The sequence below is a fragment of the Ranitomeya imitator genome, chromosome 6 (assembly GCF_032444005.1).
Source record: "Ranitomeya imitator isolate aRanImi1 chromosome 6, aRanImi1.pri, whole genome shotgun sequence".
NCBI classification, from domain to species: Eukaryota; Metazoa; Chordata; class Amphibia; order Anura; family Dendrobatidae; genus Ranitomeya; species Ranitomeya imitator.
In genome coordinates this window covers 112221859-112249250 of record NC_091287.1, presented here as the reverse complement: position 1 = coordinate 112249250, position 27392 = coordinate 112221859, and the positions used below count along the sequence as shown (strand labels likewise).

The following is a 27392-nucleotide window of genomic DNA, read 5'->3' as shown; positions in this document are numbered from 1 at the left end:
AATACACATCTCATATCCAAGGCTCCTAGAGACACCATATGTATGTGGTGAAGCATTTTCGATGGATTTTGTGTTTTTACTTATCGTCACCATAATTGATTTGTTTCATTCAATAAGGCCAGGTTCACATTGCATTTTTGCCACACATCAATGACAATGTTGGTGCTTCCATCTCAAGAACTTAAAAATAAGATTCTTGCAGAACCCCTGACGTAACCAATGACTTTCTTGAGACACCCTGTTTTGGCAGTTTCCAACTTTTTGAGATGGGCACAGAAGCATGGTCTAATTTGCACCTCAACCAACTTTGTCTACCTCATTGCAGTCAAAGGCCCTGTTGGGGCTTCCGCCATATTCCTGCTTTTCAGGACTTCACCTAATGTAGCCACTGATGTTGGCCCAAACGTTGTAGTAGTAGCAGAGATGGCAAATGCGAAATAATGGTGTTTTTGAATGAAGGGCAGATGGCCAATAGCAGGAACCTACTGAAAAGTACCAAAGAGTTTTATTGCAATTTTTTGAGTGTATCCTGGAGAAAAGAGGAATATAAGCTTTACCTCAAAGGGCTTGTTGTGTTTCAAGTTTTCATGGTTCATGGACTCACAGATTGATAAAATATCAAACTGAGCTTTTATTCACCCTTCTGAGATCCAGCGATGTCTCTCCACTGCTGCTCCCATCTTTATCGATTGGCTGTAGCCGTGACTCTGCTGCCAATGTAGAGCCCAGGTATTGGCTGCAGCAGTTAAATGAGCTCTCGTCATGATTTCACCGCTGTGGCTGATCAACAAAGACTGGATCAGTGGCAAGGAGGATTCATTGGACACAAAGAAGATAAGTAATTGCTCACTTTATTTTTGCAATCTGTAATCCAGTGGTCAACAAACAATAGAACAAGACAACTCCTTTAATATTTCCCTTTATTTTTCATCCACTTCTGGCTTTGGCTCACTGTAAACTGTATTTGTGATTCCATCCTAGTAGAGGATCATTCCTGGGCGGAAGAAGACACATTTTTAATACACTGAAAACAATAGTATTAAAAATCAGATGACTTTCCCCAGACCTCAACGGCTCCTATTGTTGAATAGAATACTAAGATTGCGCGTTTTCAGACTTGCTTTACCAATTCTCCATGCATCCTGGAGTTCATGTATGTTTAACGACCGGCCAGAAAACATTACAATGACTGATGACTGATGACACGGTGCGTGACTATAAACCTCATATCAACCATTAGCTTTGTTGGAAAATATTTCACTTTGTATTTTAGATCTAAGGAAAACATGCATTTATTTATTCTCCTAGGAAATCCATTCATAATTTCAAAGACTTGAGCAAAAAGATTTGCAAGACCCTAATCCAGGATCAATGATGGTAGTCCGTCCCTGCTGTATCAGCCCCCTGCTAACCTCCTCTTCTGTGGTCTCATTCACAGACCCATAGACTTGCATTACTTATTTTAATCTCATCCTCGAATCAATATCGGACATGTCTTTGTGATTTTCTGCAGACCTTCGATTTTGTGAAAAATCATGGACATGTGAATGTCCCCATAGACTATAACAGGTACGAGTGCTACCCGTGAAAACCAAAGCCAGCACTCGTATGGGAATTTTGGACATCTGAATGAGCCCTTAGGAAATTGTGTTCTCACTGTAGTAGCAAGTGAGCGCTAACACTTGTACAAAAAAGAAAGCACCTATTAGAAATCCCTGCATTCATAAAGCAAATATTTTTGTACATTTTTTTGGAGATGTTAAAAATATAAAGTAGGATTTCCTCTTTGTTATCCGTGTGTTTTGTCAGATTTTATACTTTGCAAATTATATACCGTACATGGTTTGACAACACAATGACATTTGGCGCCTCAATTTAAAGACAAATTTATACTTTATATTAATATAATAGTCATTATGTGAATTTTATTATTATTCTTAATATTAGCATCTAACTTTTTTTTCAATTAGGGAATGCTTCATCAAATTAATGGAGTTGAAGTTCTTGCACAGGTACTCCATTTTTTTTAATTTCCTTGTTAATAATTATTTAGAAATGAAGAAATGGAAACAATTAGTAAAATCAGTAGTACAAGTGAAAATAAAAAAAAGTTTTTTAATATATATCTTTCCCCATTTATCAGATTCCACTTTTCTGATTTCCCTGCTTAAATCTGCCTTCAGTGAAAACAGGTTTTCACCTGACTGAGAGATCAGGTTATATTTTCTTCCTATATACAGTAGCAGAAGTGTCAGAGAGAGAAGAAGAAAGGAGCTGCCTGAGAGATCAGGTTACATTTTCTTCCTATATAAAGTAGCAGAAGTGTCAGAGAGGAGACAAAAGGAGCTGACTGAGAGATAAGGTTACATTTTCTTCCTATATAAAGTAGCAGAAGTGTCAGAGAGGAGAATGGGAAAGGAGCTGACTGACAGATAAGGTTACATTTTCTTGCTATATACAGTAGCAGAAGTGTCAGATAGAGAAGAAAGGAGCTGCCTGAGAGATCAGGTTACATTTTCTTCCCATATACAGTAGCAGAAGTGTCAGAGAGAGGAGAAGAAAGGAGCTGCCTGAGAGATCAGGTTACATTTTCTTCCTATATACAGTAGCAGAAGTGTCAGAGAGAGGAGAAGGGAAAAGGAGCTGACTGAGAGATCAGGTTAAATTTTCTTGCTATATACAGTAGCAGAAGTGTCAGAGAGAAGAGGAGGAGAAAGGAGCTGACTGAGAGCAGATTACACTTTCTTCCTATATACAGCAGCAGAAGTGTCAGAGAGAGGAGGAGAACAAGAAAGGAGCTGACAGAGATCAGATTATATTTTTCTATATACAGTAGCAGAAGTGTGAGAGAGAGAGAGGAGGAGGAGAAAGGAGCTGACTGAGAGATCAGGTTATATTTTCTTCCTATTGTGGTATTTCTCCACTATCTGTGGATGTGGAGTACTCACTTGGCCGGTCGTTGGAACACTCAGGGTTAAAACAAAAGTCCATTCGGTTTACTAATACACAGCATAAACCGAATCTCAAGTACTTGGAACATGCAGCACCTCGTGCACCATCCGGCCCTTTGTTCGGCTTTACCTTACCCACGGTCCTCACTGAGCCTTGGTGTGCCTAACACGGATTAGTGTCAGTTAACTGTCCGTGACGACCGCACAGGTTCCCGGATACCTCTTATCCTCAGAGGCATCCTCTCCGGAGGTATACCACAGGCCTCCTCTCTCTGGCTCAGCCTAGCCAGCACTGCCCGTGCACAAAACACACGGATTCCATCTTGGGTCTTCAGACACACCCCTTGAGTGGGGTATGTAGGTGACTGGACCTGGTCACCTGGAAGCCTTCCCAATGCATAGTAACCCTCAGCAGTAGATCTGCTGAGCAAAACAAACCCAGGCTTCCATGACAGGGCCACCCACCTCTGTGATACATACCACCCATTAACCACATGGCCACCAGCCATACTACACTATATACAGTAGCAGTAGTGTCAAAGAGGAGGAGGAGAAAGGATCAAGGCAGAAATAGCGGCAGAAACGCTGCAGCATGTTCACCTGAAACTATAATAAGTACTTATACCTGGTTTTACATGTGGTTATGACATTTTTACTGTTCGAGGGAAAAAGCAAAAGAGTATAGAGACAAGTAGCACAGGATCACAAGTACCGTATATACTCGAGTATAAGCCGAGATTTTCAGCCCATTTTTTGGGGCTGAAAGTCCCCCTCTCGGCTTATACTCGAGTCATACCCAGGGGTCGGTAGGGGAGGGGGAGCGGGGGCTGTCTAATTATACTCACCTACTCCTGGCGCGGTCCCTGCAGGTCCTGCAGGTCCACAGCTTCTTCCTGTACTGAGCGGTCATCGTTACAGCTCATTATAGTAATGAATATGCGGCTCCACCCCTATGGGAGGTGGAGCTGCATATTCATTACTGTAATGAGCGGTACCATGTGACCGCTCAGTACAGGAAGAAGCTGTGGCGCCGGCGAATCAGGGACTGCACCGCGCCGGGAGCACGTGAGTATAACGGGGAGGGGAGCGCTGCGCGATATTCACCTGCTCCTCGTTCCGGGCACCGCTCCGTCTTCAGCGTCTTCTGCAGTGATACTCAGGTCAGAGGGCGCGGTGACGTGGTTAGTGCGCGTCCTCTGCTTGAACGTCAGTGCTGAAGATCCTGAAGACGGAGTGGCGCCGGAACGAAGTCAGGTGAATATTGAAAGTGCCGGTGGCCTGAGCGATGGAGAGGTGAGTACGTGATTTTTTTTTTTATCGCAGCAACAGCAAATGGGGCAAGGGTCTGTATGGAGCATCTTATGGGGCCATAATGTTTGTGCAGCACTATATGGGGCAAGTGTCTGTATGGGGCCGTAATCAACGTTTGTGCAGTGCTATATGGGGCAAATATTTTTATGGAGCATCTTATTGGGCCATAATTAACGTTTGTGGAGCATTATATGGGGCAAATATCTTTATGGAGCATCTTATGGGGCCATAATCAACATTTGTGCAGCATTATATTGGGCAAATGTGTCTATAGAGCATCTTATGGGGCCATTATTAACCTTTATGCAGGATTATATGGGGCATATTTAAATAATGGCGCATCTTATGGGCCGTCATAAACTTTTGGAGCATTATATGGGGCTCCTGATTCAATATGGATATTCAAAAACACTTATCCTACTGATGTCTCAATTAATTTTACTTTTATTGGTATCTATTTTTACTTTTGACATTTACCGGTAGCTGCTGCATTTTCCACCCTAGGCTTATACTCGAGTCATTAAGTTTTTCCAGTTTTTTGTGGCAAAATTAGGGGGGTCGGCTTATACTCGAGTATATACGGTAATTCTTTCTCTGAGGTAAAACATTTCAAAGCCTGTTTTTTAAAAATGTTTTATCTCACAAAAATAATCAGCTGTGACCCCTACTGTCCTGTCTGTATTCTCTTTTGCTTCCTTCCCTGGAGCTGTGGTATGATCAGACCATGCTCCTGTACGGTCAGACACAGCCATTACACAGTACACAGCAGGGGCACATTTATAAGATTATCTCGGTATAGGAACATTTTATTTTAAAGATCTTATTCCAAGATCTATTGATTAAAATCACCTTTAAAATAAATTTTGTTCATAGGAAAACCCCTTCAAATTCACATTTGTGCCCCAACATTCCCCGTTCTCCTGATAGAGGGTAGAAGAGTGTGTTTTTGTGTTGTGTGTTATGTTGGTTATGTTATCTGTCACTATGCTTTTTTTTACAGCTATTCAGTACCATGTGGTATAAATATATATTTTTTCAAAGTACCGTACAGTATATACTTGAGTATAAGCTGACCCGAGCATAAGCCGAGGCACCTAATTTTACCACAAATTCTTGGAAAACTTAATGACTTGAGTATAAGCCGGCTATGCATTATCCCCTCATCCCTATCCTTGTATGCATGACTCCTCATCCCCATCCTGGTTTACATGGCTCCTCATCCCCATCCTGGTTTGAATGGCTCCTTATCCCTATCCTGGTCTGCATGGTTCCTTTTCCCCATCCTTGTATGCATGCCTCCTCATTCATATAGATAATAAGTGACTGGCACACTCCGGACGTGTTGTGATGCAAAAACGGGGTTCGTAACTGGACCTTCATCAGTGTGCTAGATAACTAGTATGTTGAAGGAGCCCCGAAGGTTAGAACTAAATTGCATCAGAAAAAGGTCTGGAGCTATATGGAATTCAGGGGATAATAGCAGTCCATGGACACAGGGGAGTATGGCCCAGATGGCGCTATCAAAAGGAAGCCTGAAGATATATAGATCCCAGCATGTAGAAACAATCTGCAGATGCAGGATAGTGTGTCACAGGTGACGCTATCCCCCAGTAGATATGAAGCCACGCGGAGTCACCGCTCTTGTGGGCTAAGAGGGAAGTATGCGCTGTCAGCCTGATGAGTGGAGAGAGCACGCGGTATGCATTCATATCCTGGTCTGCATGGCTCCTCATCCCTATCCTTGTATGTATGACCCCATCAAGAAACATAAAAAAAATAAAGCATCCTACTTGCCTTCCTGCGCTTCTTTGCAGCATCTTGTTCAGGTGCAAGCAGCTAACATGCTTTTAAACAGCGCATGGCAGGGACGTAATGTGCTGCTTACAAGTAGAGCATAGCTGCCGGAATACTCACTGCTCTCCACGCCGGGTCTATGGGCATGGAGGGCAGTGAGTATTCGTTGCTATTAAGTAGCGCGCACAGTGTGTGCCCTCTACTTAAGAGAAATTAATATTCACTTGTCTCCACTCCCATTGCTTTAGCCGCAGCCGGTGCCTGCCTCCTATGACCCCCTGCTCCGTCGCTGCCGCTGCCCCTCCATGTTCTGGACTCTCACTCGAGTATAACCCGGACGAAAAATGTGACAAAAAACTCGCTTATACTCAAGTATATACAGTAACATTCTGGCCGACATATGCCACAATATGACTTCACAGTGGCTTATGTTGGATGTGAGAATACTCCTACCATACACCTCCTATGTATAACTCCAGCATGTTAACAGAGCCTTACATTGTAATAATTATTTTGTTGCCTAACTTTAGTCTATAGTTGCCTCAAAAAGTGCCTAGTGTAGGGACAAAAAAATATTTGCATGTCTTTGGATGTAGTTCTGTTGCAATTTAAAACCTGTTTTGTGCTTTTACATGATACAAAATGTGTAAATTGTCTCTTCAGAGCGGAAAAGGACTAGAACTCTAGTGCCACCTATTGGAAGCAGTGATCCTAAACGTCAATATTGATGCTTTAATCTTTAAAGCAATATTGACTTTCAGGATCACTGCTTCCAATCGGTGGCGTCCTCTCTGAAGAAACAATTTGTATATTTAATGTCCCAGAGGACCATGCATTGCTTATAAGTCTCCTCACTCTGACATGCCAGGCTTGGCTTGTTGTCACTCTCCACCAGGAGAAAGCCCAAATCATACAAAATAAACTTTGTTCTTCCTTCAACTGCATCACTTTTAATGCTGTTCTGCCATCTACTGGACATTTATGGAATAACTCATTTTTATTTTTAGTACATGCAGGTAACGTGCAATACGTACCTTTCATCAGGCGAAGATGAATTTAATGTTGACAAGCTGGTTAATATGACTTGTAAGTATAATTATCTGCTAGGATTTTTTTTTCTTTAAAAATAAATGAATATACATGACAGTTTTTTTATGCATACATTTCCTGCAGGAGGGACGGAAAAGAAAATAAAGGGGCATAAAAATGAGGAAGGGTACTCCTCCTCTTACAGCAAAAAAAATGTTGTATTTGACACTATGAAGATAAAAAAAATCACATGTTAATTCTGATGCTATATGAATCCATAGAGTCCAGATCTCTAGAAATGTGTCAATAGTATTAGAAATGTCTAATACTTCATAAGCGTCAATTCATCAAGACTGGTGTGGCACAGGGTCACACTCTGCCAGTCTTCCTGGTGCCAAATTCATTGAGAGGCAGATGACATTTATTAAATTTGGAACCTCTTCTTAGTGGCCTGCACCTCCGTACACTGCACCAGAGATGCCAGCACAGTCAGGGACTGGAGTAGCATTTCCCGCGTACAAAATGCCACCACGTTTGACTGGCAGATGTTTGGCCTGGCTCCTCACCACCTTTGCCCACTTTTTTGAGGCTGATTCAAACTGGCGTTAAAATGCCAAAAGTCTCAAAATGTTGTTCAACAGGAAGTTGTGCAAATATTTTGTGATTTTTCAAAGTTTTTACCACAGTTTTCTGGTGTAAAAGCTTTGATGAATTGGCCCCATAGAGTTCTGTGGTGTAGAGATCTGTTCTCTACACCACAGAAGACACCTTAACGTACACCGTTTTAATGCATATCGGCAGTCATTAAGGGGTTAAAAAATAAGTAAATAATAACTAATTGGAACAGAATGAATAAAATAAGACCAAAAACTGGTCACTTTTGACCTGGTGACAGGCTCTCTTTAAGTCTTTGAGGGTTATATCTAAAGATAAGCTATTGGATCTATAGTGATCTCATTATCCTTTAAAGGGAATCTGTAAGCACTTTTTTGCTATGTAATCTGAAGACAGCATGCTGTAGGAGTTATAAAAAACAGATTTCAGTGATACCTCTCTTATCAAGCTCTGTCCTATTGTTTACGTGCAGTGATTGGTTTAGCACCAGGAGCTTATCATTGCCAGGACACAGTAGCATGTGAGCCCAAGTTCGCCTCCGCCCCTTCTAGGATAAGCAGCTTATTGTCTATAGTTATGTACACTGAGAGCCTGGTGTGGGCAGGGCAAGCTTCCTCAGCTCTGCTGCATTGCTAAATCTAAAACCCTGATTGTGTCAGAATGGCAGCACCCAGCAAACTGAGTGATACATTGTTGGATTCAGGATCTCTTTGCCTACATTATGCTGCTCTTAGATGGGGTAGTGCAGCACCCCAGAGATCTGGTCGGTGCAGTATGACACTCTGCCGCTAAGGGGAGTGATGGTACGTCTGATGGCACTGAAGGAATTCTACTGACCAGATATCACCAGCACACATTACACTTCACACTCCGGCCACTAGGGGGAGAAAAAGGCTTTATTTATTGTGCCACTCCTCACACTGGTAAAACTAGGGGTTGGGTAGGAAGTTAGTCAGAAGCTGACTGGATTGGATTCAGGCAACATCACGTGGCAGGGGGTGTTGCAGGGAGAAGACACAGGGGGGTCCCTGTCGGGCGTGGGAACCTGGCAGGTACCTAGCGAACAGAGCAGAACGTTACGGAACAGCGCCTGCACTACCTTGCGGCGGCATCCTAAGACACGAAGGGAGGGGTATTGTGAAACAGTGAGAAACAAGATCAAGCACAAAGGAGAGCCAGTAGGAGTCGTGCCGTGAGACCGAGGCAACTTCCTACTGAGGCGCGTAGCCGGTGGCCGGAACACCGCGGAAGTAACTGACTCTATGCCTTACTTCGAACTCCGCAGAACAGTTAATTATAGGTTGGCTGTCTACCTTAAATTTCCTACGAAGACATAGGGGGCAACGCATGGAGAGGGGCGTCTCTAGGGTCCCGGAAGAGCTCCGAGCCTTCCCGTCATACGGGTGCGTCCTAGCCATAACATACCTGGGGGACGAGAAATGTTGTGAATTCTGTGGCAGAGCTCCCTCCTGTGGTCACAAGTGGTACTTCGGCTGATTCTCTCTGGGAGCTTCCGTTTGTGGAGGAAAGTGGTACTGCGGCTTCTGAGTTTCCTCCCTCAGGTGATCTGGTGAGGTCGTTAGGTGCTTCTCTACTTAACTCCACCTAATGCTTTGATCCATGCTTCCTGTCAATGTTCCAGTGTTGGACTTGTTTTTCCCTGGATCATTCCTGTGGCCTGCTGCTCTGCATAGCTAAGTTCTTCTTTGCTATTTGTTTGCTATTTTTTCTGTCCAGCTTGTCTATTTGTTTTGCTGGAAGCTCTGGGACGCAAAGGGTGTACCTCCGTGCCGATAGTTCGGTACGGAGGGTCTTTTTGCCCCTTTGCGTGGTTTTCTTTAGGGTTTTGTGTAGACCGCAAAGTTATCTTTCCTATCCTCGCTCTGTTAAGAAAGTCGGGCCTCACTTTGCTGAATCTATTTCATCCCTACGTTTGTCTTTTCATCTTAACTCACAGTCATTGTGTGTGGGGGGCTGCCTTTTCCTTTGGGGTATTTCTCTGAGGCAAGGTAGGCTTATTTTCTATCTTCAGGCTAGTTAGTTTCTCAGGCTGTGCCGAGTTGCATAGGCAGAGTTAGGCGCAATCCACGGCTGTCTTTAGTGTTGTTTGGAGAGGATTAGGGATTGCGGTCTGCAGAGTTCCCACGTCTGAGAGCTCGTTCTATTATTTTGGGTTATTGTCAGATCACTGTATGTGCTCTGACCGCTATGTCCATTGTGATACTGAATTGCCTATCACAACAGAGAAACTAGTAACATCTGGAACAAGCGAGAGAGAATTAGAAAGAACGAACGAACGAGAACAGCAGTTGTGAGGACTATTCCGAATGCTCAGCAGGGTAGCACTACAACACACAGGCGCTAGTGGTAGGCACTGATTTCCACCTGTAAAGGGAACTCTGGATGTGCCCATCGGACCGGCCGGTCTCTGATAGCCCTGTTAAACTTGCTCTGGATTGCGGATCCTGAAGTCTTCAGTAAAGAGGTAAAGAGACTGCAACCTTGTGTCCTCGTTATTGTCTGCACCTCACACCATCGCCATCTACATCACTGGGAAGCCCTGGGGACATACTTCACCCGTGGGAAGGTATACCATCTATCTGCCATTCCATCACTCCAGCGGACGCCAAGCAGCGTCGGTCATCCTGACCGAAACACCACAGGTGGCGTCACGAAACCTTGACAGACTCCTATCACCTTTTATTGGACGCCCCTTAGCAGGGTCACGGACCGGGTCCAGCCACCGTGACATCCCCAGAACTGAGATAGAAAGGACCGCTACCGAGTATCCTGTGGCCCTGCGTCTGGGGGTGATCCAGTAGCAAACACCTACTGACAGATTCCCTTTAAATTAGGTTATTCAGCACAAAAAAAATTGAGGTAAAAGTTGTTTAAATAGTAAGTTAGAAAACATCACTTCAAACCCTTCCAACATGGTGTACAAAGCTGACTTTGAGGGTCTGTACACAGTACTTGACTTTTAACTGAAAACTATATTTAGCAGAATTTTGAGCAGAGAATTATCTTCCAACAGCCAATTAGTATTGTTGAGGCCAAATGAAAATGACAACTTGTAAACCCTGGAACATTGTAGATGATAATGTATTGAGTGGTCATGCAATGGTTAAAATTATTTGCAGATACACATTGACGTTCCAAGTAATCTATAATATATGCATTGGTTAAACTCATCTTTATTCAAAAGGCACATTGTCTACAATTTAATATAAGGATTGAACTTATTTATGTGGTAATTTTGGAATTAAAGCTGAATTGTTGTGTTACAGATATCTTTCAAAAAATTGCTGCTGCTAAAGATCAAAGAGAATGGGTGATACAAAGTGGAGCACACAAAGTAAGAGATGTGTCATTCAAATGTAGAAATGATGGTGATCCATATTAACTATATGAACCATATTATGTACATCAGAAGTGGGGACCTTTTTTCTGGCATAGTCCAATTGTATATTTATACCATCATTCAGGAGCCATACAAAATTATCAACTTGAAAATGATCCTGCTATATTTGGCCAAACAATTACCGTATATACTGGAGTATAAGCCAGCCCAAGTATAAGCCGACCCCCCTAATTTTGCCACAAAAAACTGAGAAAACTTATTGACTCGAGTATAAGCCTAGGGTGGGAAATGCAGCAGCTACTGGTAAAATTCAAAAATAAAAATAAATACCAATAAAAGTAAAATTAATTGAGACATCAGAAGGTTAAATATTTTTGAATATCCATATTGAATCAGGAGCCCCATAAGATGCTCCATACAAAAATATGCCCCATATAATGCTGCATAAAGGTTAATGATGGCCCCATAAGATGCTCCATACAAAAATATGCCCCATATAATGCTCCATAAAGGTTAATGATAGCCCCATAAGATGCTCCATATTAAAATATGCCCCATATAATGCTCCATAAAGGTTAATGACAGCCCCATAAGATGCTCCATATTAAAATATGCCCCATATAATGCTGCACAAAGGGTTATGATGCTCCATAAGATGCTCCATGCAAAATTATACCCCATATAATGCTGCATAAAGGTTAATGATGGCCCCATAAGATGCTCCATATTAAAATATGCCCCATATAATGTTGCTGCGATTAAAAAAAAAAAAAAATGACATAGCTCTCGTCACTGCCCGCTGCAGTGACTGTTCAGGCAGAGGGCGGCGTGCACACTAACCACGTCATCACACCCTCTGACCTGAACGTCACAGCCAGAGGACCCGGATGACACAGTGCGGCGGTGGAACGGGGACAGGTGAGTATCGCATGGCTCACCCTCCCCCAGTCCTACTCACCCTTCTGGCATTGCATATCAGTCCCTACATCTCGGGTGACGGCATCTCTCTTCCTGTCTTCCTTTCTGTTCTGAGCGGTCAGTGATACCGCTCATTAAAGTAATGAATATGCGCTCCACGCCTATGGGAGTTGAGACGTGTGCATATTCATTACTTTAATGAGCGCTACCACATGACCACTCAGCACAGGAAGGAAGACAGGAAGAGAGATGCCGGCATCCGAGATGCAGGGACTGATATGCAGCGATGACACCAGGAGGGTGAGTATGATGTCACCTGCTCCCTCCCTCCCCCGCTGGCAATGACTCGTGTATAATCTGAGAGGGGCGTTTTCAGCACAAACAAAGTGCTGAAAATCTCAGCTTATAGACGAGTACAGTATATACAGTACCTCACCCCTAATGTGATAGCTGGAACTGCTTCTCTTTGGGCGGTTTTGATATTAGGTGGTAATGATTATACTACTACTTTCAATTGCTTTTCCAAATTTGCTTCGGTCTGGAGCGTAGTCAAGTCTTTGCAATGATAAGTTTTGTAAAGAACTTGCAGCAATAAGATGTACCAAACACAGATGTATATTACACTGCAGTGAAAAATTCCTAACTGCTCACGTTACATTTATAGAACTCAAACAGTGGGAAATCTGCTGAATAAATCACATAGGACACACTGACACTGCTGTATATACATCACATAGGAGACACTGAAACTGATGCCTACATCACATAGAAGACACCAACACTGCTGTATATACATCACATTGAAAATACCAAAACTGTTGTATGTATATCATATAGGACACACCAAAACTTCTGTATTCATCACATAGGAGACACTGACACTGCTATGTATACATCACAAAGGAGGCACAGAGACTGTTGTGTGCATCACATAGAAGACACTGAGATTGCTGTATATACACAACAAAAGAGACACCTAGACTGCTGTATATACATGACATAGGAGACACTGGGGCTGCAGCATATACATCACATAGAAGATAACGTGGCTGCACCATATATATCAAAAAGGAGACACAGGATAGACCATAAAGTGAGTGAAATAAGTATTGAACACACCACCAATTTTCTAAGTAAATATATTTCTAATGGTGCTTTTGACATGATATTCTCACCAGATGTCCGTAACAACTTATCCAATCCACACAGGCAAAAAAAATCAAGACATAGAAGTCCATACATCAAGTTATGTGTAATAATGAGAAATGACACAGGGAAAAAGTATTGAACACATAAACAAAGAGGTTCAGAAAGCCATGGGAAGTCATGACACCAGTTAAAATCTATTAGTAATTAGTAAGCAATCCTGAGACTTAGTGAAAAATAATATCAGCTGGTTCAACTGATGGCCTATAAGAAGGTGTCTCATCACCAAGGTGTCACACAAATTGTCTCAAGATTTCAGACAGAGGAGTGAAAAAAATTATTAGAAGAGTTGTCCAAGAGCCAAGGACAACCTGTAGAGAGCTACAGAAATACCTGGAATCAGCAGGTACAATGTTTTTCAAAGAAAATCATAAGTAATGCACTGAACCTCCATGGCCTGTATGCACACTCACTATGCAAGACTTTATTGCTGAGCAAAAAGTATGTTCAAGCGTGTTTACAGTTTGCTCTTAAAAATATTTAAATAATCTGTAGAATATTGGTAGAATATAGCGTGGTCAGATGAGATAAAAAAATGAACTCGTCGGATGCCATAATACACACCATGTTTGGAGGCCAAAAGGCACTACGTATCTCCTCAAAAACACCATACCAACAGTGAAATATAGAGGTGGGAACATGGCATGGGGCTGTTTTTGAGAATACGGCACAGCCAAGTTTCATGTAATTGAAGGAAGGATCAGTGGACAAATATTTTTCAGCAAGACAATGATCCCAAACACACAGCCAATGAAACTCTCAATTGGTTTCAGAATAAAAAATAAAGCTGCCAGAATGGCCCAGTCAATCACCCGAGCTAAATCCAACAGAAGATGTATGGAAGGAACTAAAGCTCAGAGTTCATAGAAGTCGCAAGCATCGCTCCTAGTTTCTCCATACAGGAGGCATATTGAAGCTGTCATTGTCCACAAAGGCTTCTGTATGAAGTATTAGCTAAATTTCAGTAAACGCGTGCAATACTTTTTCCCGGTGTCATTTATCATTATTACACATAATTTATGGACATCTATGATTTGATTTATTTGCCTGTGTGGATTGGATGGGTTGTTACCGACATATGGTGATAATTTCATGTCAATAGAACCTTTAGAAATTTACTTAGAAAATTGGTGACGTGTTCAATACTTATTTCACCCACTATATACATCACGTAAGAGTCACCACTGGGACTAAAGCATATGCATCACATAGTAGACACTGGAGCTACACCATAGACATCACATAGGAGACTCTGAGTAGGGGATATATACAATAGGAGACGTTTGGGCTATAGCATATACATCACAGAATACACTGTGGCTGGTGCTGCTATCTTTATCTATGGGATGGGAACTCATCCTGCTCTAACTCCGTCTCCAAGGTATGTCCAAATGCTGGCACTCCTTCCTTGCATGCAGCACAACATACAGTGGTGAACGCTGTGTGTGCGTGCTGGTAGAGCAAGAAGGACATAAAGGGCAGGTGAATGGCAAAACTGTGTTGCTGGCCTGAGCACTATAGTGCCCGTGAATCTGCCCAGGGGCCGGAGTAAAGGGGCCCGAGGTTCCTCACCTCTGATGTACATCATAGTGCTATAGTTACTTTAAAGGGGTTTAATCACTTACCAGTAAATGTATTCTTTGTAAAAGATTTTTAACAAACAATACACTTTTCAAATACAATTTTCAGAATTGCATACTTTTCCTATTACAGATTGGTAACTCTATAGCTCCTCCAGTAGCAGGCTTGTTTTGGTCGAGCATTTGCTGATGTATATTCTTTAGTAAATGGGGTATATGTGCTGTGAGGAGCGTACATAACCTTCTGTGAGTAGCGCTCATAACACTGCCTAGAGCGGAAATCTCTCTACATGACGGAAATGGACAGTATTGTCCTATACAGCTGTCTCTGTACTGTCAGCGAGAACTGAATATGAGCTCTTATCCCGTGAGTTTTGACTGATTGCTTGCATGTACTGCCCATACCCCCATCTGACAGTGTAATTCTAAATAGCTGTCTGGATACACAGTCAAAGCCAGCAGTCACTCATGGGAAGAAGTGATCATTATCGGTTCTCTGCCATAGTCCAGCTAAACAGCTGCATATATCAACATTGTCTACTCAGAAAGCAAATCTGACTGTTTTTATGAGAGAGACAGACAACATTGTCCTATGCCTCTGTCTGTACTATTGTAATGATAATCATTGCCTCTTCCTGCCTGTACCGTGTAGCCAGACAGCTATATAGAATGGAAGAGCAGAGTGAGGGAGACACACATAGACAGGGCAGCTGGTATGTATTGAGTATTATCTGTGACTAGCTATTGAACCCGTTCTACGCCCGGGTGGCGAGCATTTATATTGGTATATGGTCTCCATCCTGGTATGTGCTGCTCCATCCTGCGCCCCCATCCTGTCATGTGCTGCTCCATCCTGCGTTCCCATCCTGTAATGTGCTGCTCCACCCTGCACCCCCATCCTGTCTTGTGCTGTTCCAACCTGCATCCCCATCCTGTCATGTGCTGCTCCATCCTGCGTCACCATCCTGTCATGTGCTCCCATCCTGCGCCCCGTCTTGTCATGTGCTGCTCCCATCCTGCCCCCATCCTGTCATGTGGTGCTCCCATCGTGCGCAACCATTCTGTCATGTTCTGCTCCAATCCTGTGCCCCCATTCTGTTGTAATGTGCTGCACCCATTCTGCCTGTTCCTGTTTCCATTCTGCCATATGTTGCTCCCATCTTTCTCTCTCCGGCTGTGCTGAGTGCGGCTGTGCTGAGTGCGGCTGTGCTGCCTGAGTGCGGCTGTGCTGCCTGAGTGCGGCTGTACTGTCTGAGTGCAGCTGTACTGTCTGAATGCAGCTATACTGAGCGCGGCTGTACTGCATGAGTGCGGCTGTACTGCGTGAGTGTGGCTGTACTGTGTGAGTGTGGCTGAGTGTGGCTGTACTGTGTGAGTGTGGCTGAGTGTGGCTGTACTGTGTGAGTGTGGCTGAGTGTGGCTGTACTGTGTGAGTGTGGCTGAGTGTGGCTGTACTGTGTGAGTGCGGCTGAGTGTGGCTGTACTGTGTGAGTGCGGGCGAGTGTGGCTGTACTGCATGAGTGTGGCTGTACTTACTGCCTGAGTGCGGCGCTGGCTATAATGGATACAGCACCCCTGCAGCCAGCACAGCTAGGGCTGACTCCGCCCACTCGCATCACTGGTCACATGCTGGTGACATCATCGAAGGTCCTGGAGCTCCGCTGGGCTCTACATCTACCCTGACCGGAGCTGCAGAGCACGAAGCCCCTATGGCCGCTATATTATGGGGGATACACGGGTGTGTGGAGCTCCCATGGCTGGTATATTGGGGGCGGGATAAGTAAGTTCGGCTGCGCCACTCTTGTCCAGACTGCGCAGGCGCGGTGCGTCGCGTTTGCGCAGTCTATAAAGGCTTCGGACAGAGTGACGCTCCCACCGTTATATTTTAGATACCAGAGATGAATTCACATGTACACTGCTCAGTACTGATGTATAATGCCCATCTTGCTAATACTGCCTGTGAGCATATGTTGCATAGAGACAGGAGAGCAGAAATATACTGTGTATGGAGGACATCGTTTCAGCAAGTCTCCACCCACTAGTCTAGAGACAACTGATGGAGCCTGCAAGAAACAGGGCATATGGTGGACAGATATAGCGTTATTCCTCATATAATCACATGACCACTCATTCTCAAAAGCCACATCAAACGACAGGCACACAGTTGATGACTTATCCATAAGATAGGTCGGCAATATGAGATCGGTGGGGGTCCAACACCTGGCACCACACTGATCCGCTGAAAACTGCTCTGGCAGTAGCGGAAACCTAGCTTTTTATGTGGCAGAACACAGCAGCCCTGTACATTGATTAGTGCCTGCTGCCAGGTACTGTAATTTGTCTTCCATTCACTTGAATATGAGATAAAGTGCAGTACTTAGCATTTGGATAGAAGAAAGAGTGCAGTAATTGGTAGCTGGCACTTTGCAATGCACAGGGTTTCGCCTCATACAAAGCTTAATTCTGGCCACTCCTGAAGCAGTCTTCAGCTGATCAGTGGGTGTGCCGGCTGTCGGACCCCCACTAATCTCATATTGATGACCTATAATAGAGATTGGTAGAGATTGGTTATTAAAGGGCCACTGTCACCCCCCTGCAGCCGCTATAAACTAAAAGAGCCACCTTGTGCAGCAGTAATGCCGCATTCTAACAAGGTGGCTCTTTTAGTTTTGTGTTCAGGTATTACTAAAATAAAGCAGTTTGAAACTTTGCAAAAATACCTATCTTTGTCCACGGAGGCGGGTCTGAAGCCTCCTCTGTGAAGCGCCCAACTGCCGTCACTCATCTCTTCTGGGGAGATGGTCGCCACCCCCTGGGATTACCGAGGTGGGTGGCCGCACTGCCAGCACAGGCGCAGTCTGCAAGCCTGGCTGGGACCTCAGACCGCCAGAGCTTACTGCGCCTGCCCCACAAATATTTACACAGCGCCGGCGCCGGATTTGAAAAGAAAACAGCGCGCAGGGGGCGGCGACCAGCGCCCCAGAAGAGATGAGTGACGGCAGTTGGGCGCTTCACAGAGGAGGCTTCAGACCTGCCTCCTTGGCTAAAGATAGGTATTTGGGGAAAATTATAAAACGCTTTATTGAGGGAATAACAGAAGCAAAAACTAAAAGAGCCACCTTGTTAGAATGCAGCATTACTGCTGCACAAGGTGGCTCTTTTAGTTTATAACGGCTGCAGGGGGGTGACAGTGGCCCTTTAATTCTTAGGTTCCGGACACCTCTTTAAGGTTTCCAAGCAATAGATTTTAATTAAAGATGATTTCTAGGAATAGATAAGGACAGGACACTTCTACTACTAACTACTACCTAATTGTTAAAATTGTCTCCTAACTCAACGTGGGAGAACATGAGCTGGATAAGGCATTTACCAACTAAAGTAGAATTGGAACACTGTATTTCCTTTTGGCTGGTGGCAATATGGGGATAGTTAGCTGTGACCACGGCCTTTTTTAAGTGGTGTAATCCTGTGTTGTTTATATACAGTACAGACCAAAAGTTTGGACACACCTTCCCATTTAAAGATTTTTATGTATTTTCATAACTATGAAAATTGTACATTCACACTGAAGGCATCAAAACTATGAATTAACACATGTGGATTTTTATACTTAACAAAAAGTTGCGAAACAACTGAAATTATGTCTTATATTCTAGGTTCTTCAAAGTAGCCACCTTTTGCTTACAGTTTTCATAGTCATGAAAATACAGAAAAATCTTTAAATGAGAAGGTGTGTCCAAACTTTTGGTCTGTACTGTATACTGTAGGTGTAACTTTCATTATATTTCTACCATTCATGATAAAGATCAGACCATGGAGAGGTGATCTCTGTGCACAGTTAGTATCAACTTGTTGTAAAGCACAGTGGCCAGTGTGAAATCTGCTTGTTTTCTAATCAAGATACTGACATGGAAAATAAAGTATTCTTGAAAAATATGATTTACATATTAACTTGATTTAAACAGTGGGTAATTTTCTGATCACACTTTCCAATTTAATCCAAAATGGCCTAGTGCTCAACTCCTTACCACAAAGTGTCATGACTCTATATCTGGATTGCACGTAGTTTACCGCAATCCACCATACAGTTACTCCTCTGAAGTGGCACTGGCCAAGAGTTGTGCATGTATCATCAGCAGCAGGAGCAGGCTGTTATACACACACCTATGTTCTTGATGTGTGTACTGGGACCTTGCCTAGCTCCGATCCTAGTACTTCTACCACTCAGATGCCTAAGTAAGTAGTGATAGTGGCATGTGAGGTGTCTGACAGATGAAGATCTCTCCCTCTGTCATCCTATCAATACCTCTATAGCATGATCTCAGGGTGGGGGTATTGGGGTTGATGGTTGCTAAGGCAACCAGCAGGCCTAACAATGTCTGTTCTCCATGTCTGACATAAATCTCAGGCTATGAGATCCAGCCAAAGGATAACTGTTAGTCAAAGATTGACAGGTTCTATATAATGCACCTTGCTACATAAGTAATACAGAGTATTAATGCAATCAAAAGATCACATACTGAAGTTCCCTTGAGGAGTTTGTAGTATTGTAATTAACCCTGCTGTTTTGTTCGCATTTACTGTACACTTGTAGTGTTCCGGGTCACTATGACCCGGCTTATTAAACCTTGATTTTAGACACTCTAACTCCATTTTTTTTATACTTTTTGCTTACTAGACTGTTTATGAACATGTTTGGTAGTAAAAAAAAAAAGAAAAATGAACTAGAAATCTTTTTTTTTTTGCTTTTATTCTGAAAAAACAGATCAATGAGCAAAACGAAAATAGAAAACTACACATATTTTGTAAAAAAAAACAAAACAAAACAATCAAATCAAACATTTTGTGATAAAAAATTAAAGATAATAAACATTACAATGTGAATATATTTACATGATCATATAAATTTACGGATTCTTGAATGAAAAACAATACACATGATTTTTGCATAGAATTGTTTTACAGCCAGAACATGTTATACTCGTCTTGTTGTCACAAGTAGAAGTGCAATAGCTGCATCTTTTTCTTTTGATGCCGGAAGAAGCCATGGGGGTAGAAGCGCTTGTGGAGGACATGGCTTCACTGTCCTGGGCATGTTGATGGATGCTTTGTACCAGGCCTGCTGCTGCTTCTGTTCTTGGTGTAACTTTTCTGTTCTCAATATAAGGCCTAAACAGTGACTTCCCCAGACAGACTTACTTAGCAAAAAAAATTATTTGCAAGACTTTACAGCTCAGCTTTACAAAAAAAAAACCTCTTAGACAGCGCGTTCTGAGCAGTCCGTTCTGCGCATAATATACACGTGTAGTGCACACCTAGTGATCTCTCCGGATGCACTCTACATTTTAGAATAGACTGCGCACCAAAAATAATCAATATAAAGCCATTTTTATGGTGCGCAGATCTCAATGCATACCCCCGGTAGAGCGCGTGTACGACCCTATTGAAATAATTTAGGAAATAAATCAATTGATATACAATAGTAGATGCAATAAATAGACCGAACTGAGGTTATAACTCCTTTATTTCACTGAAAATATGGCCTCACAGCTGTAAAAAACGATGTCGGGTCACTATGACCCGAACACAACAAGTGTAACTTTTTGCGTGTAGCAAAAAGTAAACGAAAAAAAAAAAAAAAAATACTTATAGGTAGGTCCCCCCAAATGAGGAAAAGTCAAGGAGTCTCAAGTTTTAGAGACTTACAGAAAAAAATCTACAGGGCCGCAAAAAGTCTGTTCGGGTCACTATGACCCGAACAGAACACCTGGGTTAAAAAAAATAAAGCTTAAGTGTAAGAAAATTACAAATATGATAAGTTCCGGAAAAAAATATCATACGACTCTGTTGCCGAAAAAAAAAAAAAATGAAAGAAAAAACACATTGTCAAAAATGCCTAACTGTCACTGATGGCAAACGTTTAAGGGATTTTATTAAGATTAACTCATGAGCAGATCACCCTTCTTTGTATATATTGTTAAACTTATATAGTGCAGCAGGGAAAATGAAAGGGGTACCTACATTTACTTCAGCTATCTACAGTATGTGCTCATGGATCGCAGCATGGAGCTTTTGAAGATGACCATCACTTGACCACTGAATGTGAGTCACTCATCTAATATATAATTACCTAGAATACTACTTCCTGCAATTTGTGCCAACTTCCGTGGCTTTGTCCGGAGCTAATGTCCGGAGCTAATGTCCGGAGCTAATGTCCGGAGCTAATGTCCGGAGATAAGTGACGTCAACAGTGTCCAGTGTCTGATTGGTTGCCGCCTGCTGCGAGCGACCAATCAGAAACGTGCCGTACTGTGACACACTCCGCCCGCCATTTTGGTGTGATTTTTGAATTTTTACCTCACAGCAAGTTTCTACTGCGTGGAGGCGGGCCCAGTGACGTTGCTCTTCAAGCTCCTGCCGAATTTCGTCAAAAAAATGATAATACCATTTACCAAAACTATATATATTTAGTTGTGAAGTGGTTCAGTGACATTTTCACACCAATTTTGAACTTTTGTTTGGTGTTTTCTCCATATACTGCCTATTATTTTTGTTCTTTCTTACTATTATTTATTAATTGTATTATTCTTACATTTGAATAAATAAAGTATATATGGATTCTAGACTCCCGATTCTTTAGAATCGGGCTGCCATCTAGTGTACAATAATTGATTTTTTTTTTTGTACTTTTAGACCCTTCTGAGACTCCTCGCTGCCAGAGACAGTAACGTGTTACTCGGCGCTCTTCTTGCTCTTACAAGTTTGGCCGAGAGGTGAGTTATTGGTATGAAATGAGTCTGACTCCTTGACACTCCCAAATGAATATTTCTTTTGCTTAATTTTTTTCTAATGTATCTCTTTGCAAGATTACTGAGCAGCTTGAAATAATCTTTATTAGGTGATGGAAATTCATTTTCCTAAGGGGCCACTTGAGAAATCAGGACTTTTGTGGAGGGCTGAGCCCAACCAATTCCTGCCTGCCCATAGACTTTATACATAAGTTCAACTGCCTTCTAAAGGTTTTTTTTAAGACTTTTTAGGGGGCACAGTGTTGAAATAAATGAAAAAAATAGTAAGGTAAGAGAAAAGCTAAAAAAAAAAGACACTTTCCATCCGGCTCACTGTATTTATCCCCACTCCTGTTGAAAAAAAGCTGTCCTCTGTGGACATAAAAGAAATAAAAAAGTTTTTTTCCCCCCAAATATGAAAGGGTTATAAAAATGCTTAAACAATAAGCTTTGTGTATTGCATAAAAAAAAGGATAAAAAGTATTTAAATATCTAAACAAGAACATTTTTAGAGCCATTGTATGCAAATTGTCTCTTCAGAGAGGAAGATGATATGAACTCTAGTGCCATATCTTGGAAGTAGCAACCCTTTAACAAGAAAAAATGAACCTATAAAATATAACTTTTATTGGTAATTTAAAAGGACTAAACAAAACAAATCCTCACAAAAACTCACTATAGAAAACACGACAAGACATAAGAGTATAAACCAGGTGCAGGTGATAATAGTCCAATCCCGGAGATATACCCTTATAGTAAGAAAAATATTTATACCCTTAGTAACTCTATTCCTGCGTGCTGCTGAAAAATACCCAATTGGCGCATAAAGTGTACAAATAGTGCAATACACAGACTGATTGGGTCATCTTGGGCAAAAATGTGGATACAATGCTTATGCTAGAAAAAATATCTTTAATGACTAGCCGCCTTCAATAGACATATTTATTTAGCAAAATTCAGGAGTGATGATAATTAGGGGCCTGCACTCACCCCAATGAGCCCTGTTGCCTCTCCCTTAGCCCACTTAATTTACAAGTGCATGTCTCCAGAAGCACCAGCTAAGCATAATGTACTGGGCACTGCATTGTATTGGGCACTACACTGGCAGATTTGCAATTTTCACTTGGTAATATCCACTGCTGCTTGTTTCTGGAAAACACCCATGGAGTCAAAATCGTTACTACACTTGTGGATAAATTCCTAGAGGGGTGTAATCTCCAAAATTCGCTCACTTGAGAGGCGATTCTGCCCTTCTAGCACTTAAGGTTTCTATACAGTATATCGCAAAAGTGAGTACACCCCTGACAGTATGATTCCACCGAGCACACTGCGGTTTCCCCCATACAGTAGGATGCCTTCAGAGTCTTCCCCCACACGCAGTTTGATGCCACCACATTCTCCCTCGCACACAGTATGATGGTCCACACGCTGCGATACACATTATAATGTTCCCACAGACCCTCCACACAATAGGATGACCTCTCAGTCCACTGCATAGTATAATGGCCCCTCAGCCCCACACAGTACCATGGCCACCACAGTCCCACCGTGCACACACAGTATGATGCCAACACAGTCTCTTACACAGTATGATGGCATCACAGGCCCCCCAAAAAGCATGATGTCACCACAAACTCCCACACACATAGTATGATGGCCTGTAGTATCCTCTCACAAAGTAAGTTGCCACCCACACAGTATGCATCAATCTCACAATGAGATGTCTCCCCAGCCTTCCATTCAGTATGATGGCTCCAGCAGCTTGTCCACACAGTTTGATGCCTCCACAGCTCCCCCACAAAGTATGATGTCCCACAGATCTCTACACTTGCCGTATGCCACTATTTCCAACCTATTCACTATCCTTGTCCGCGGGCTAGACAGGAACAGCCAAAGGCCCTTATATGGCTCCTGGGCAGTAGCTTGGTTTGCTCTGTATCCAATACGCAAGAAATGTGTGTTATAATATGAAGAAGACAACAACCATGTAAGTCTTAAAATGTGCCAACTTAAAGTTATTATTTGTCCTTAATCTGTAGTTATGGGTCAATCAACTAAGAATATAGTCTGATGTTCCTCCGCTGACTGATCCAAGTCTTCTGTCTATGACCAACTATACATATACTGTATATGTAATGACTGATAGCCACTGCAAAACTGTGGAAATATTGTTGCGTTAAATGCACTTTTACTGTATATGAAGCATTTTTTTTTTCAGCCCGGAATGCAGAACTGCAATTAGTGAACTCAGTATCGTGGAAAATCTGATGATGATACTGCAAGAATATGATCTGCTTTCCAAAAGGTGAGCTTAAACAGGTTGCTGAATATTTAAATAATATTCATTTTTTGCATACATGGTTATTTAAACCATAAGCGGAGGCGTACTCACCTTCCAGCATTGTTGTGGATCTAGTGAAAACAGCTCTGTAGGTCTATACCGGCTTCAGAAGCAATGTCCGCTCCATATGAAAGTCACCAGGACCACTAAAACCCCATGTTTGGCTGCATCATTCAGGTGACTGGAAAAGTGCTTCATTAGATGTTTCTCTGATCATGTGCTCTTCTAGTCAGATGACCGCTGCAGTCAATCACAGGCTGCAGTGGTCCTGTTTACTTCTGACTGCAAGATACATTGCCTTGGTTTATTGCTTTTAAATCATGCTTGCCTAAAATAATATTACAGTATCAGACAACTCCTTTATTGACAGCGAAAATTATTTCCATAAAAGTTAAAATTTATTTTTTCTTAAATTCAGGTCCTTATAACCCCTTATACGGGAATGAGTTTGCAGCTTCCGAACTGAAGAACTCTGAACAGTCCTGATATTTATTGTAGATCACTCCTTTCATGTAATGCTTCAGGAAAACTGTGTGGCTACTCACAGGTTCCTACACTAGTATTAGCTGATTGGTTGATATAATTTAAAGAACCTGATGCTAAGTGTCATTTTTTAAATCTTCCCACTCTCAGTTGGTGTTAGTTGTCATGGGAGAGATTTAAAGACTAGTAAATATTAAAACAGATCTATCATCCAATTTTTCAATTCAAATTTTATACATTAAAAATAAGTCTACTAGACCCGATGAGGCTGATGTACTTATGTTGAAAGTCAATGGCAGAATGACTCTTGTTGACAAAAGGAACAATTCGTTTTCAAACTTGACAACTTTCAAAAAGGTGACATTGTCATCACATGAGAAGTCAATGTTATTTCAGTGCTTACGTCATATGTGACATTTTTGTTGGTGCCTGCCCTCCTTGTTTCTGCCGCACTTTTGTTGCAGGTGACAGCACTAGACCTTTGTTCTCTGGGATTTCTAGTATCGTCCCGGCTGGAAGCTCAGGAGTTATCTTTTCTGAGTTTGCTCCCTACTGTTTAAGTTGGATGGGGCTGTAAGCTATATAACGACATTGAGATCCTGCTACTTACTGCCAGTTATAGCTAGCTCTCATGTTCTCCTTTATATTTTACCTTCTGTGTTTCTAGTGGATTATGACCTTAGCTTCTTTACTAACCATTCTCTTGCCTTATTATTACCTGACTAATCTTCCTGCCAGCCTGCACTAACAATCAATAGCTTCTCCGAGGACTTTGCCCAGGATCCCTGTATAAAAAGTGCACTTCTCTGTACAGGAGCTAAAGGTTGAAGGCCAGGGTTACACAGGGACCTGATATAGTAGCCAGTGCAAAGTGTGTCCATGGTGAAACCTTTTAGAGGTGCCAGACAACCTCTAACAGAACTTCATTAACAAAGTGGTCTAAATGCAAATTGTGGTGAATCAAAAACTGGAAACGCAAGCACACATCATAGGTCATCACCCATTGAGATGTAGGTTAATGACTGGTTATAACCTTACATAGTTGTGCTTACCGCACAACAACTTGGAGCGCTTGGGTTGTGTAGATTGGTACTGCCAGCAGATACTTCCAATAGATGGTACAGTGCAATTTCACTGTAGAAAACAGGATCCACTTGTGTGGTGCTGCTCCCAGTCCCCCCCATCAGAGACCACTGTCACTGGTAAGTGAAAGCAGTGTGGCCTCACTGTCTAAATGTGCCGGTTGGTTGAAATAAACTGTTTCACTCAACGAGATCATTATTGGCGAGTTCGACTGTTCACTTCAACTTCAATTCAATTTTACACAGATGGGAGCAAAAATTATGCCTGTTTGTGGGGTATAAAGAGCATTGCACTTTGCTAATAAAGCAGGAATGATTTTTTTTAGAAGCTGTCCTAATATTATCCATTTAACAGGGAGACAAAACACGTGCCCTGTACTGTTTTGAATGTGAAGAAGTAATGGCTTTACAACCAGAAATGAAAAAATACCCTTTTTTATGGTCTGCAACTGGTTTGCCAATAAAAAAATAATTAGGCAATTGAAAGGCCATACAAAAATTATCCCATTATTTGCGGAGACTAGAAATGAGGGAAGGTGCGGTTCAGATTCGTGAATGTCCCGATGTTAACCAAACAGTTCGTCGAACATATCTGAGCCCTATTGAATTCAATGGGAGGCAAAACCAAATGCATAGACAACAACTTTAGGGATGGGGGGGGGGCAAAAAGCTGCCAGAACAGCTCAAATTAGGGCAGACACCTGAAAAAGTGGCATCAATCGACCCAGAGTACAAATAGTATTACTGTGCAGCATGGATACATGGGACAGGGCCTGGGACGGGGCTTGGACCAGCATTTCTAGGTTAAACATTGATTAGGTTGACCAGTAACAGGCATAGGCCTGGTGCTCTGAGAGCCCTGCGAAATTCAGGCAACACACATGAAAGAGACCTAACTTAATGTCCAAACATTTCCAAAAATTAGGGGCAGACACCAGGAAAAGTGGCATCAAATGACCCACAGTAGAAATTTGATAATGGCACAACAGCAGTCAATCATGGGCCATGCATGAGATATCAGGGTCTGGGCCAGTATTTCGAGCTTCGAATTTAAGTTCAAGTTCAGATGATGTGGGTGAGGGATTGGTGTAAGCCTGCTGCGCTGGGAGCCCTAATACCTCATGCAACAGCTCAAATTGCTTTTTTGATCAGCCACTCTCAGGTGCCACAAACCTAATTTTCAAAGACTACTATTGGTAGAAAAAAATCCAGGATAGTAACAAAGCCAGTTGACTGATCAATTGACCCACAGTAGAAATTTTATAATGGCACAGCAGCAGTCAGCCATGGGCCATGCAAGAGGTATCGGGGTCTGGGCCAGCATTTACAGCTTTGAATTTAAGTTTAAATTAAGATGAGGTGGGTGAAAGACCAGTGTAAAACTGCTGTGTTGGGAGCCCTGATACCTCATGCAACATCTCAAACTTTTTTTTTTGCTTTGACACACTCAGGTGGCACACATATCAGCTTCGTAGACTACTTTTCTTAGAAACATTTAAGGATAGTAACACAGGTAGTTGACTGAATATTAGTACAGGTCTGCCTATCTGGGAGTCCTACTGCTACAGGCAACACACATGAAGGAGACCCAAAATTATTGCCACACACCACTAAAGTGCCATCAATTTTCAAAGAGTAGAAATAGTGTAATTGAGCTCTGACACCTCTTCCACTACAGGCAACCCGCCAGATGGAGAATCAACTAGGAGTTTCCAAATTTCAAAAAATATTGAAACACACCACTAAAGTGGTATCAATTTTCCCAGAGTAGAAGTATTATAATGGGGCTCTGACATCCCTTCCACTACAGGCAACCTACCAGATGGAGACTCAACTTGGAGTCTCCACATTTCAAAAAATTGTTTTGTAACATCAGCAGCAGTAGCAACAGCAGACACAGAAGGCACGACAAAGGTATCACAGACTGCAATAA

The 27392-nt window shown here is 42.3% G+C and overlaps 1 protein-coding gene across 2 annotated transcripts in view; it reads left to right on the top strand.

Moving 5' to 3' along the window:
• Nucleotides 1-27392, top strand: part of NEK10 (NIMA related kinase 10) — a 337168-nt gene that overhangs the window by 79144 nt on the left and 230632 nt on the right. For both annotated transcript variants that reach the window (XM_069730006.1, XM_069730007.1), the window contains exons 7-11: nucleotides 1971-2012; nucleotides 7064-7142; nucleotides 10988-11055; nucleotides 21459-21538; nucleotides 23772-23858. In XM_069730006.1, the coding sequence (XP_069586107.1) occupies nucleotides 1971-2012; nucleotides 7064-7142; nucleotides 10988-11055; nucleotides 21459-21538; nucleotides 23772-23858 (356 nt within the window). The remainder of the gene's footprint in view (nucleotides 1-1970; nucleotides 2013-7063; nucleotides 7143-10987; nucleotides 11056-21458; nucleotides 21539-23771; nucleotides 23859-27392) is intronic.